At 43.4% G+C, this 13941-nt stretch overlaps 1 protein-coding gene across 1 annotated transcript in view; it reads right to left on the bottom strand.

Moving 5' to 3' along the window:
- Positions 1–240: 240 nt before the first annotated feature.
- IL12RB2 (interleukin 12 receptor subunit beta 2) overlaps positions 241–13941 on the bottom strand; it is a 65514-nt gene continuing 51813 nt past the window's right edge. Inside the window, exons 13-16 of the mRNA XM_036349845.1 lie at positions 10965–11102; positions 8311–8401; positions 6218–6317; positions 241–1564 (exon numbers count right to left, since the gene is read on the bottom strand). Coding sequence (XP_036205738.1) covers positions 1028–1564; positions 6218–6317; positions 8311–8401; positions 10965–11102 — 866 coding nt within the window. The 3' untranslated portion in view covers positions 241–1027. The remainder of the gene's footprint in view (positions 1565–6217; positions 6318–8310; positions 8402–10964; positions 11103–13941) is intronic.

The following is a 13941-nucleotide window of genomic DNA, read 5'->3' as shown; positions in this document are numbered from 1 at the left end:
AGTTACTATCAGCAATTGGACCACCAGCTTAATAGAAATGCCTACAGTGACTGCATAGAGGCAGTGATGGGTAAGGGGAGGTGACAGGCCAGGGCCACAGATCTAACAGTAAAGTATGGCTCATGTTCCGAATTTGTGCTGAGGAAAAGAACTCTGAGGACCAGTGCAGTTTCTCCCAAAAAGGAAAGCAGGAAAGATGACGGGAGTGTGGCAGCCCACTCCCTTTTAAGACACCTGATGTTAGAGGGGAGGCTGTTTGCTCAGGTCCTAAGGTGGGTGTACATTAGCTTTCCCACCATCAGGCTGCTCTGGATTCACTGCATGATGAAGGCAAAACAAACCAAACTAGCAAAGCTAGGGGGAAAAATGCATTCTTAGGCCTCCACAAATAAGGACAGTCAGAACCATCTTGGAAATCCTTTTATACTGGTGTTTACCAGGGTCTTTTATGTCAATTGCAAAACTAGGCTGATCTGTTTTGAAGGCTCCCCCTGTATTTCTCACCAATGTGTCCATTATCTGTAGTTGTGCTGAATACAGTAGCCATTAGCCATGTGTGACATAATTACAACCAAAATTCAGTTCTTCAGTCATATTTGGCACATCCCAAAGAGTCAACAGCCAGTACTGAACAGTGCAGTTAGGCTGGTGAGACATAAGACCTGGTATGTAGTAGCTGATTTTTAAACAGTTGTGTGAACAGTCCTCAGGACTATATGCCATTGCCAGTAAGAGCTTTGGTTTCCACTCTGCAGCAAAGCCAAGGAAGTTGTGGGAACTTAGTCTGGAGTCTGTAGGTCCACGCAGTGAACGATGTAATATCAAGCCTCCAGAGAAGGCAAGGTGAAGTATCTGGGTTGCAGCCAACTCGCAGTTCCTGAGATCACCCTGAGCCGGCTTGACTGCCCTCTAGCTGCAACCAGACCTAATGGTAGCACCAGAGGTGATGACAGTGAGCAGAGGGCTGGGTCGATGGGCCTGCTGCGCTGGTTGGGAGCACTTCAACTTTCCAAGTTTCAAGCTTCACTCAAAGCATGAGGGGACCGCACCCCATCTTTAACCGATCCAAAGTCAGCTTCTCACCACAGGAGAAGGGGAGTGGTTGCAGGGTACTTGAGGGGAACACAGAAAGGGAGATGTGCTGAGGCTCCAGTTCTTCCGGGGGCTCAGTTCCAGGAGCCCCGTGTGCAGGGAGGTAATCTATGTTGGAGGGTAAGTAGCCCTCCTGGGTGGGAAGGTAGTCCCCTGGGAGGACCCGCGAGGGGCTTGCTGGGTTTCCTGGCTTTGAGTTGGGGCTCCTGCTCCCCAGCACCTTGTACAGATCCACTAGCTGCCCTGTCTCTGCCGTGAGAGCTCTTGGAGGTGGTAATCTCGAGGCACTGTACCTTGTTTCCTCAGAGGTATAGTGACCTTGGTCTCCTTTTCCCTTCTCTGGCCAGTTGGCACGAAGGAGCTGTCTGAAGACTGGGGTCACTTGATGCAAGACTTCGCTGATGACCAGGGGCTCGGGTTCTTTCGGAGCGGGCCCATCTGTCAGGAGCCTCTCCACGGGCAGCTGCACCTCCTGAGATGGGAGGAAGAAACTCAGGGCTATGCTAAGTGAGTAGCCTGGACAACTGACTTCTCCAGGTTCCAAAAGGCCTCGGCCAGCAATACCTAGTCAGCTCAAGGTGGACACCGGGCCCTTTGCGAGGTAAGAAAGCAGTTCACATTGTCAGGGAGGAAGACAGCAGGAGTCCTGGGGTCCTCTCCACCCCCAGCCAATAAGTGATTCACCGCCCTGCTCCACCTTCAACCAGACTGTTTCTGGTGAGTCAAACTGCACTCACTGCTTTTCCTCTGGGATAGAGGCATACTGCGTGCAAAGGAAAGGCTGAGCTTGCCTCTGTCTGGGGGAGGAGGCAGGGAAAACTACAAAAGGGTCAGACCAGAACTGAATCCTGAGAAGCAGAGGATTTTTTCAGATAGGTTGTGAGCAAGAGGACTGGTCTATTCTGGAACCTGCTAGTTGTTATGACAGGCAAACTGAGGCTTCAGAATTAGGAGGAGGTCACATAGAGGGCTTTTCAGGGATGCTAAGGAGTTTGGGTTTTGATACAACTACTGAAAGGTTTTAGGTAATATCTTTATCAGTTCTACTCTAATGAATGACCCTTCTAGAATAACTTTTGGAAGAGATTTTCATTCTTTTCCCCCTGTAACTAACTTTCTCTTGCTTACCTTCTCAACAGCACATTGGTTACCAACTCTTCAATGTCTTATCTCTCCTTTCCAAACTTGCTGCTGATCCCTGATTCCAAGTCCCAGCACTTTATTAGCATTTATTGTAAGGGGCTTCATTGGGCTCTCCTTGCATCCTGGAAACCACCTTCACGCTGACTGATCAAGCAAAGCTCCGGAGCCTTTCAGGGCTTGGACTTCCATATGGAGTAAAGCTCCAGCCCTGACCTTATCCATCAGATTCCTTCCTCCGCTCCCCATGTTTTTGTTCAGAAATTATTCCAGGCACACCATCCTAGTCTTATTAAACACAGTTTTTTTCTCTCTCTCTATGCCACACTTTTGCTTCCACTGCCAACCTCGAACGGCTTCTGTTTATGGTACCATCCCCTGCTTGACACCTTCCTCTTTCTGTTTTTCTTTTTTCAAATGTTTTTATTGATTTCAGAGAGGAAGGGATAGGGAGAGAGGGGTGGAAACATGAATGATGAGAGAGAATCCTTGATCAGCTGCCTCCTGCACACCCCCGACCAGGGATCGAGTCTGCAACCAGGAAACGAACCGTGACCTGCTGGTTCATAGGTTGATGCTCAACCACAGAACCACACCAGCCAGGTACATTCCCCTTTCTTGAAGCCCCTAATGACTGCTGCCTCCACTGAACTACAGTAGGGAAGCAACCTCTTGTTAGGTTATTGGCACATGGTGCTTTATAATGTCACTCTTTAGAAACATGTCTAAGCATGTCAAAGCCATTTGTAAACAGGGACCATGTCTTAAGGGAGGCATAAGGTGATAAAAGATAGCCTTGGGACAGCGCAAACCCTCAGGACTAGTCCCAAGTCTTGACACCTTACCGCTTGGGAAAACAACCTCTGTGGCCTTTGATCCCCTCATCTGTCAGATGTCAAGAGTGATTGGGTCTGGATTGGCTCTGATGTCCCTTGCCTTGCCTGGAGCATGAAAAGTTTCTAAAAAGTGAACGATGGTGCTGTCTCAGGACAGACTTCTGCCAAGGCCCACAAGCTGGAGGGTATGTGTATGTTTCTATTTTCTGGATACCTGCCCACAGTGGTGCTGGTGTGTGGGTGTGGCTTGGAACATGGCTGGTGGCTCAGGGTGTGGAAATGGCTCCTATCACAAGGTGAGGTGTTCACCTGCCTTCCTAAAAGCTTGGGCAGTGTTGATAGAGCTGTTTCTTTGATAAAGCAGGCCCTGTGGCGGACAGTCCTGGGGCAGGGCCTTTTACACCACCATTAGCTCCTGTGCCTCATGGACACTATTTTAAGATTTTACAAGCTCAAAATGGATTAGCATTCCAGTGATCCCCTTTATGGGTTGGCTTTTTCCTCCAGAGCTTTAAGATACATGTTTTTTTAGCCACATGTTAAGAAATGGTAGGGGCACATAGGGCCTGAGAACAGAAAACGTTTTGTTGGAGTTGTAAGACTATTGTTGTTCTGACATCTGCCAAATCTGCCAAATGCCAGAGTGATCTGGTCTGGATTTGGTCTGTCACCAGGAGAGCAGTTTGGGTCTTTAACGCCAGACTACTCACTTCAGAGGTCAAGCGACACAGGGTCTAAGGCTGTCTCAAGGCCTTCATTACAGATTCCATGTCCAAGCTAAATTTTTACAGTTTTCTAATTTACCAGTTATTTTTACAAAAGATATATAGTTTTGTAAGAAATTTTAAAAATTCAAAGCAAACTTATGATGAAAATTAAGTCGCCCTCATATCTCCAACCCCTTCCCCAAAGGCCACTCCAGTTAGCAATTTTACATGTAGGCTTGCAGAAATATCTGTGAGCGTGTGGAGGGCTGTGTGTATAAAATCTCTCTCTTTTTTATGCAAATAAAAACCCACTTTAGAAACTGTTGCAAACTTTTTTTTTTTACTTTTAAATATCTTAGAGATTTTTAGACACATATCTTTTTTTAAAAAATAATTGTATAATATCCTGCTGTATGAATATACTCAAAATATTCAACCTGTCCTCCTAGTGGCAGCTTACATTATGCCCAATTTTTGGCTTCTATTTATAGTGCTCTAATGAACATATTTATACTATATGACTTTGGGTATGTGTGTGGCAATTTCTGTTACCCTTTTTCTGTGTTATTTTCTCTAACCCTTTGTGTGTCTTTCTTAGCATTTCTTGTATGCTTTTTATGGGCTCTTGTCATGCCCACACCCCCAAAGCTACCAGCTCGGAAGCCAGGTGTCGGTGACTGACCGGAGCTGCTTCCCACCATGCTATTCCAGGCTTTTAGGAGATGAGACAGTGGTATCTCAGCATTGGAAGAAAGTGATCTTAAAGCTAAGCTGGTTCAGCTCCTAGTCCTTGAATCCCCTCTAATGCTGGCAGCGGCATCCTTACAGAGTGCATGCCACAGGTCATCACAGTATTGCCGCTAAGTGAGGGCCTCTCAATCTGTTCGGCTCAGAGGCGCTGGCTTTGAGAAAGACCCCTCGTACCCAGTGCTTACAGATCCTTCAGAAGGAACGGTATAGTGGTGGGTGGCACATCCTGCTCTTATGTGGACTTGGGATCCACCATCTACTAGCTGACTAACGTTGGGCAAGTTACTTAGTCCTCTGTGCCTCAGTTTCCTCATCTAAAAAATGAGGATAATAGCACACCTTCATAAAGCTATTGTATGGATTATATGTTAACACATGAAAAATGTTTTTTTCAAAGTGCCTGGTATATGTAAAGTAACATATGTGTGTATATAAACAATATAATTATATACCCTATAATTATATATCATGCAGATATGTAATATATGAAAAATATATACATAAAATTTAAAAGTATACATAAGCTACTATTATTACTGTTCTTGCTATGATAACTTAACAGTGATAAAACCCCTAAACAGGCAGAAGAAACATCAAGTATGAGTCTTCCTGGGAAGAAAGTGATCGATCTTTGTTTTGTTTAAACCATGTGCTTTACATTAAGAATAATCTTTACTTTTCTTAATCCTCGTAACAGTATACACGGGAGATACTACATCAATTCCTACATCACAGAGGGTAAAACTAGGGCTCAGATGTTAGGCAAGTTGCCCAAGGGTTATCCACATAGTAAGGGGCAGAGGAGGGGGTTGCATCCCAGCCTTATCTCAAAGGCACTAAACTGCAGGGACTGAAATCCTATTGGGGCAGACATGGCTGAGACCAGCTCTTTCCCCAAGCAGTGGCTTGTACCATTGGCTTCTGGCCTGAGGAAGGGTGTGGTTAATAGAATACACTGGGCATCTGAAGAGAAGAATCTTGGAGGAGAAGGGCTATAAGGTGTGAGAAAGGGAGTGTGGGGCTGCCAACAACCTGGGCTTGGGAAGAATATTTGCATACCGCTTTCCTCCCCTCTGCTTTCCATAAATGCACAGTCTTGCTCCACATTCAGATGTCTTAAGCTTCCAGACCTTCCACCAGAGATGGACCATCTGGCCCACTGTGAGCTGTTCTCACCTCCTCAGACTGCACAGCAGCGCCTCCCTTTGCTTCCTCTCTCATCTGCCAGCTGAGCAACCTCTCCTCTAAAACCCTTTCCATACACAGTGGGATGACTTACTGGCTTCCTGCTAAAACCAAAATAGTCTGGGTTCTATCTGTTCTATGCTCAGACGGGGCTGGGAACAAACATCATGGTAAAGCTTCAAATCTCAAATTTGAATGAGTCAGTGTCAGGCTAGGGGTAAGCAAATTTAAAAATACTTGCTTTTTAAATTTCTTTTAAAGTAAGTTAAGGTGGAGGAGGGGAACATAGGCATAGAGAGGAGTGAAAAGCGATGAGCCTGAGTCGAGGTCATAACCTTCAGAAAACTCCCGTCAGGGCAGTAATGACTCAGATGGTAACCTAGTGTGAATGACTTCAGTTTATTCATGGGTTCCAAGTACCCAGGTTTCCTCCTAACTACAATGGGAAACTTAGATATGCTCATGTCTGGAACCCCATCAACTGACCACTGAGGCTTTATACCTTACCTCCATAATGAGATAGTTCTTGGCCCAAGTGCTGTTCGCTGGGTCTGGAATTTCTCTGTTACACCACTGAGGTCTGAGGGCTGACAGGAGAACAAATACCCTATAGATACAGAAAACACTGACATGAGGTTGAGTGAGTACACGTGACATGGAAGCACGGGTTCTTAGCACAGTGATTTCAGTGCAGGGGTATGCAAATAAGTGAAATGTAAACACTGAAGGAGAAAGATGATGCATCATCTAAGGATGGACTAGTTTTTTGTGAAGTTTGGATAGGTGATAGAGTCACAATGCAGTCACGTGGGGTTTGCTAAATAAATGATGGCACTTTTGCTCAGTGTAATGTTTAGCTGTCACTATGCAGCCATGCACTTATTCAACAAACATTCCCTCAGGTATGACCAGCACAGTGCTGGGGTAGGACAGCAAACAAGAAGGCATGGTCCCTACTCTTGGGAGTTTTCTAATCATGAGACTACAATGTTTATAAAGAGTTTGTAATGACAAGTAAATTATGCTAAAAGTAAGAAAACAAACAGGATACTAATGATATAAATAACTTAAACATAGACCATGCAAAACAATGCCAAGAAAAATACCGTAGAGAAACATTCAAACTGTTAAAAGAGTACTTGTGTTTGGTGATCAGAGGAAATATGGGTCTTTTTTTCTACATCTCTAGGTTTTTTTAAAAATTTTTAAATGATTTTATATCACCTTTATGATGTAGGAGGGAAAAAGTCCTTCCTTCCTTCCCTCCCTCCCTCCCTCCCTCCTTCCTTCCTTCATTTTTTAAACAGCAGAAGCTTTGCCCCTCACTGATACTATTTCCCTAAAGAGGATACATGTGATCCTAGTTAACTCTTTTTTAGTTAAACTTTTTCAAAATCTACCTAAAGAGAGTTCTGCTTTGAAGTACCTATCACATACAGGGTTTCAATAAATGTAAAGCCTTTCAGACAAGTTCAATAGCTGGCAGAATGACTTTGAGGTAGTTTTATTTTTACCTCTTCTCTTACGTTATACAACATCTGAAGAAAGCTTTGTATTGAGTAACTACCTCCTTAAAAATTCTTTCAATAAAATAGTATGTTTAAAGAAATTTTAGAAAGTATAGCTAAATAAAAGAACTAAAACCACCTAATATGATTTTATTCCCTGATATAACCACCATTAATATTTTGGTGTATATTCTTGGGGCAGAGAGTGTTAATTGCTGCCCAATACTTGTTTTTCTCTCTGCCTTAGGAAGAACACCTTAATGTATTGGGACAACCATGAACCCAGCTGTAAGGCCACAATTCTAAACCTCCCTGCCTCACCAAGTTCTGGCCAATGAAATCTAACCAAAAGTATCCCGTGTGACTTTTTCATGTAAAGTCTTCTTAAAAGGGAAGTGTAGGCACCTTCTTTTTCCCTGTAGTTGTAGAAAGCAGGCATGATGGCTATCATTCCTGTAGCCATTGGACCATGAGGTGAAATGGATGGAAGCCAATGTCAGGATAATGGAGCAGAAAGATGCATTGGAACTATTCACCAACCCTTGACCTGAGTTTATTTCCCTTACCTGGGTGAGAAGCTGTTAGCTAGTTTGTCATATTATTTTGGATTTTTATCTTATATACAACCAAATTTAATGATAACTGATAATATTTTGTGTGTATGTATGTACTATGCTTTTAAAAAATGGAAGTACATCTTTTGCAAGCTGCTTTTAAAATACAGCAAATATTCATGATTTCATTTTCTTCTACATCTTTAATGGACACATAATATTGCTAGATAGCATGAGATATATCATGATTTCGTTAATCCCAGGTCATTGGGTCTTTATGTTTCAAATTATTTTCCTTTTATGAACAATACTCTAGCATACCCTTATGATATACTTAGAATAAATTTCTAGTTAGAAATTGCTAGGTCAGTGATAGAACATTTTTTTAAAATTTAATATATATTGCCAATCCAAAAAGAAATAAATTTAGTCTGCCATCAGCAATGTATAAGAGTGTCCATTTCTTGGACTCATAGCAATGATAACAATTATCATTTAAAAAGACAGTTACCAAAACTGGCAGGTGTACCCAACTCACTTTTGCCGGAAGTAACGTATTGAGAAAATGCCCACCATGATGATAGCAGTGCAAATGCTCGGTGCCACAAATGTGCTCCAATTGGCTTTACCTGAAAAGATAGCAAACCCTGTGATTGAGTTATCTTCAGTGAACATTTCAAAATACTCTCTACAGTGGAAACTCGGCCCTACCACAGCTCCTGGGTAGCTGGGCCCAGGAATAGGCCGAGTCATTTTGTCCATTCATTTAAGTCACAGCAGTTCTCAACCTGTGGGTCGAGACCCCTTTGGCAGTCGAACGACCTTTTCACAGGATTCGCCTAAGACCATCCTGCATATCAGATATTTACATTACGATTCATAACAGTAGCAACATTACAGTTATGAAGTAGCAACAAAAATAATTTTATGGGTGGGTCACAACATGAGAAACTGTATTTAAAGGGCCAGAAGGTTGAGAATCACTGAAGTGGAGGGGCCTCAGGGAGCCAATGCTGTAGTTCTGGGAGGAGCTCCAGCCCTACAAGGGCTCCTTCCTCTATGGGTGGGGGGAAAGAGCTTGATATACAATGCACTGGCTGTGAACTGTTCTGGATTCTAGTACTGTATCTTCTACTGACTGATATGTGATCTGTGGACTTCAGGTTCTTGATCCATAAAAGGTGAGTGATGATGTCTACATGAAGCTCAGGATGGTTTCCCAAAAGGCATGATGTTAAAAGTGCAGAGTTGGATGGACAGGAGTTGGCTAAGCAGACAAGTTAGGGAAGCGCAGACTAGACCGAGAGCTATGCAAAGCCATGGGAGGATGAAACAGCTTAGCACTTTCAGGGGACTAAGGTTGTCTGGTCCTGTTTTGGAGTATAAATGAGTATGAGGCAGAGGATGAAGCTAGATGAGTGAGTAGGACCAAGTCATGCAGGTCCTGGTAACAGAACAGTTTGAATCCTAGCTTGCAGCCCTTGGGGAACCACTGATGGGTTGCAGCAAGAGGTGGAATGTCAGCACTAGGGGTCTTGCAGAGAGATTCTTCTGATGGAATGAAGGACAGGCTGGGAGGGAGAGTGAGCAGGGGAAGTAGGGACCAGAGACCTGCTAGGTTCAGTGAGAGAGGTGTATTACCAGGGCTGAATGGGGGAGTTATCACAGGCAGCCTTGTTACCACCCCATACAACCAGCCCAATCTGACATTTCTTCAGCATCTGCCTTCCTTCCTGGGCAGATGGGACGGTCTGGAGCACCACAAGTAGAATGATGCTGAGCTCTTCATCTAGTTAACTGCTCACAGTTAACTTTCATGGGGGTCACTGGGAGATGAAAAGATGGGTTTTTAATTTTCCCAGTGGAGAAGTACCTGGCATAGAACAACAAAGTCCTGAATAACCAACTGGATACTCCCTGTCAGAAAGCAAGAACAGTGTGTTTTACTCTTGGGGCAAATGCAAACTAGTGATGCTAGAGAGAACAATGTAACTTAGCTTGTGGAAGCACAGGATAGCTGGGTCACTTTACATATTCAACCTTAAGTAACTCAAATCTGAGTTTGATTTGTAGTTCTGCCATTTACCACCTCTGTGACCTTGGGTAATATTTCTGTACCTTACATTTGTAAAAGGCATCCTAATCCCTCATTCCTTTATTTATTTCATATTGAGTGCCTGGTAGTGTGACCAGGTATAATCATGTAAAACAGGCACTTTACATGGTTGTGGTCAAGATTAAATGAGCAAAAGTATGTGCTACGTAGGTTGAATTGTGTTCTCCCACACCAAATATTCATATGTTGAAGTCCTAATCTCCAGTACCTCAAAAAGTGACCTCGTTCGGAAATAGGGTTGTTGCAGGTGTAATTAGTTAAGATGAGGTCAGACTGCAGTAGGGATGCCTCTAATCCAATATGACAGGCGTCCTTATAAAAAGGGAAAGTTTGAACACAGACACACAAGGAAACCTCAACGTGAAGATGAAGGCAGAGATCCACAAGCCAAGGAATGCCAAAGATTGCCTCCAGACTCCAGGCGAGAGGCATAAAACGGATTCTTTCATAGCCTTCAGAAGAAATGAACTCTGCTGATACCTTGATCTTGGACCTCCAGCGTCCAGAAATGAGAGAAAATAAATTTCTATTGTCTAAGCAACCCCCAATTTATGGTGCTTTGTTACAGGAGCCCCAGCATACTAATATGGTGTAAAAGCACTTAACACATGACTAGTACATAACTATCTGATATGCAATAGCTGCTATTGCTATTGTTGAGATTATTCTCATTATTCATTAAACAGATATTTAGTGAACAAGTAGTACGAGGTGGTGGGCACCATTCTAGACCTTGAAGATAGAGATAAACAGATACCAGTCCCTGCCCATTGGATTTGGAGTTTGAATATGGGTCAAATATAGTACATTATAAGGGAAATAGGAGGTGCATTTGGGAAGGCTACCTGGAGGAGGAAACATTTCCACTGAGTTTTGAAGATTGAGTAGACACTGTCTCCAAGCAGACAATAGCATGGTAGGGCAGTCCAGTTATAGGAAACAAGTGCAAAGGTGTAGCAGTAAGAAAGCTATGAGCAACTTAAAGAAAATCTGATAATCTCCATGCCAAAGGCCGTGGGACTGTACACCTGTGTGGGAACCCAGGGTGGACTCTCCACCTCTGAAGTTGTTCTTACCTTGCAGACAAAATTCCCTCTCATTTCCTTGGGGGCTTTCGCCAGCTGCTGTCAGAGCTGTCATCCACAGGACATATCTCACTCTGGGCTGCAGACTGTCTATTGGATGTGAATTTTCAGAGATGCGATAGGGAATTTCTGAGAGGAAGATAAAGGAAGCAAGGTACAGATTAAAGGGAATATTTGAATATGGGCTTTTACTCATTAGTTAATGCTTCATTTAATTTGAAAGAGAAAAGCACATTTCTGTTTTAAAATAGTCTTAATTAATTAGTACTTAACACTTTAGTAGGCCCTACATGCAGTCATTTATGGAGGTCTCACTTTCCAGGATATTAGAAGTAGTAATTATTTTTTCTGGGGCAAAATCTTTTGAAAGAATTCTTATCGTTTTGTCTTTTAAATTACTTAGTTGTAGTTAACTTCTATTTTTTAAAAAAGTGTTTTTATTGACTTGAGAGAGAGAGAGAGAAAATCATTGATCTGCTGCCTCCTGCATGCCCCCACTGGGGATGGAGCCTGCAACCAGGAATCAAACCAGCGACCTCGGTGCATGGACGACACTCAACCAACTGAGCCATAGTGCTTAACTCCTTTTATGTCCTGTAACGTTTCTGGCATTTACCAGGCATATTCGAGAATCTTTGAGAAAGAAACTCAATATACAAATTGTTTTCAATTAACCTTTCAGAAAGCTAAGTTTAGCAATTAATGAAACAGATATTTAAGCAACATTTATTAATTTTGATTTTCCACTGAGTAGGCTTCGTAGGCTTAATATGATGATCTGCTACAATGTGATGTAAAATTTAAAACCTAGCGCAGCGGTATTTAAGATTAGATTTATTTTGGCAGTTTAAGCCTAAATCATCAGTTCCCTATGCTCTCCACACCCCTGCAGATTCTCAGCAGGGGAGATTTTGTTTTTGAGCAATGCACTGAGGCTGTTTATAGGTAGCCTTCAGTAAATAGGCGGTCTTTTCCAGCGATCTTCTGGGTGGGATTAGGGTGGGGGGACATACAATGAAGGGCAGAACTTGAGCAGGAGCAGCCTGCTGGCTTGCTCAGCAGACTTGCCCCTGTGCTGGTGACTAGAACTCAGCACTTTGTGCCTCAACATCACATTTACTAACTCACAAAGCCCAGGACAAGTCACATGACCCTATTTGCTGAAATTATTTCAACAGTCACAGATATGTACTGAACATCTGCTCTGGAAAAGGCACCAAGTATACAAAGGCATTGTATCTGCCTCAAAGAGTTTACCATCAATGAGGAAAACAGACCCCTTACACTCCCCACTCCTGCTCACTGTGGGTGCCCAGCAAGATGGAGCCCTTTAATATTATATCCACTCCACCCAAAGGGCTGAGGTTGGAGCAGATCATTTAAGAGCTGTGACTATCAGAGCAATTTCTGCATTTTACATCCTGTTGAGAAAAAGTACCCTGTGGAAAATTCCCAAGCCTACTCTAACCTGATGAAATTGCTTGCACAGACTTAAGCTTTGAGATCAAACTAAAAAAGCTCTTTCCTTCTTCCTAAGTCAGGGGATTAAAAAATTAATTTTGAAGCAATCTTCTGCTCATCTTGCTGCAGCAAAGCGTCAGCGAGCATCAGTGAGTCAACCATTGGATTGTGTGAGGGCATCCCTGGCTCTGGGAGTGAAATAAGATGTCGGAACATAAGAGAAGAAATTTGAATGGTGTGCTGGGCCAAAAGGTTTATACACACACACACACACACACACACACACACACACGTATATTTAAAAAATAAATATATTTGAAAAATAGGAAACTATGGGGGAGTAGTAAGGAGGAGGATGGTGTTAGCAGTTTGGTTGGCAAAATAGGTTGAGTTGAGTAATGGGAGAAAGAAATCATGCAGGAAATACTGGTTCTGCTGCCTGGGTCTGGGCTGTGATCTCAGGCACAGATAAAAGGGCCATTAGATCCTTAGCCCTCTGAAACTTTAAGCTCAGGTGGTTAAAAGACAAAGGCACCAGTTTAGGAAGATGTGATAGTTGCCAATCATCTGACAGGCAGTGGGTAAGAAGGTCAAGTGGTCTCCGGCAAAACAGCTGCACTGTTACTGAAAATTAGTTTTTCCCTAATGGTCTACCTTGATTTAACAACATGGAGGGTGGTGATCACCCATTTGTTATTCAACAAATACTGTTTTTATTAAGCACCTACTGTGTGCCTGGCTGTCTTGTAAGAACAGGGGAGACAATGGTAAGCAAACAGCCATGGTGTCTGCCCTCATGATGCTTAGGGTCTGTGGGCAAAAATAACCAAGTAGAACAAAGCATAGTGTGTGCACCAGTACAGAAGAGCACCTGCCACTGGTGCACATGGCGGTACCAACCAACTTCCCGAGGAGAAGTCTCGCACCATATTCCACTGGGATTGCACTAACATGCAGATGCCGGGGCCCAGCCCAGGTCCACACCTCTCCTCTCCTGCCCAGCAGGGCTCAGTGCTCCGACCGCACCCTGCATGTCTGTCAGTCTGGGGCGTGGTGGGCAGCGCCACAAGACACATTAGACAGCGCCCTCCCCCTCGGTCTCCATCCTGCTCTTGCTGTTGTGGTGCCTCCATCCTGGTGTCTTTTTCCTTCATCCTCCTGCCTTCTGTCACTCTCTAGAAGCTGCACTTGTGAATTCACCTGTGATTTCTGGTTATCAAATGCAATAGACCAGGGGTCCTCAAACTATGGCCCATGGGCCACATACAAATACAAATATTGTATTTGTTCCCGTTTTGTTTTTTTACTTCAAAATAAGATATGTGCAGTGTGCATAGGAATTTGTTCATAGTTTTTTTTTTAAACTATAATCCGACCCTCCAACGGTCTGAGGGACAGTGAACTGGACCCCTGTTTAAAAAGTTTGAGGACCCCTGCAATAGACAGTTGTCAGTCCCTGATCATAGCAGTTACATCATTTTTTTGTGTGTGCTTTTCCATCTCCTTC

Source organism: Myotis myotis, unplaced genomic scaffold, assembly GCF_014108235.1.
Source record: "Myotis myotis isolate mMyoMyo1 unplaced genomic scaffold, mMyoMyo1.p scaffold_m19_p_2, whole genome shotgun sequence".
NCBI lineage: Eukaryota > Metazoa > Chordata > Mammalia > Chiroptera > Vespertilionidae > Myotis > Myotis myotis.
This window is presented reverse-complemented; position numbering and strand designations above follow the sequence as displayed.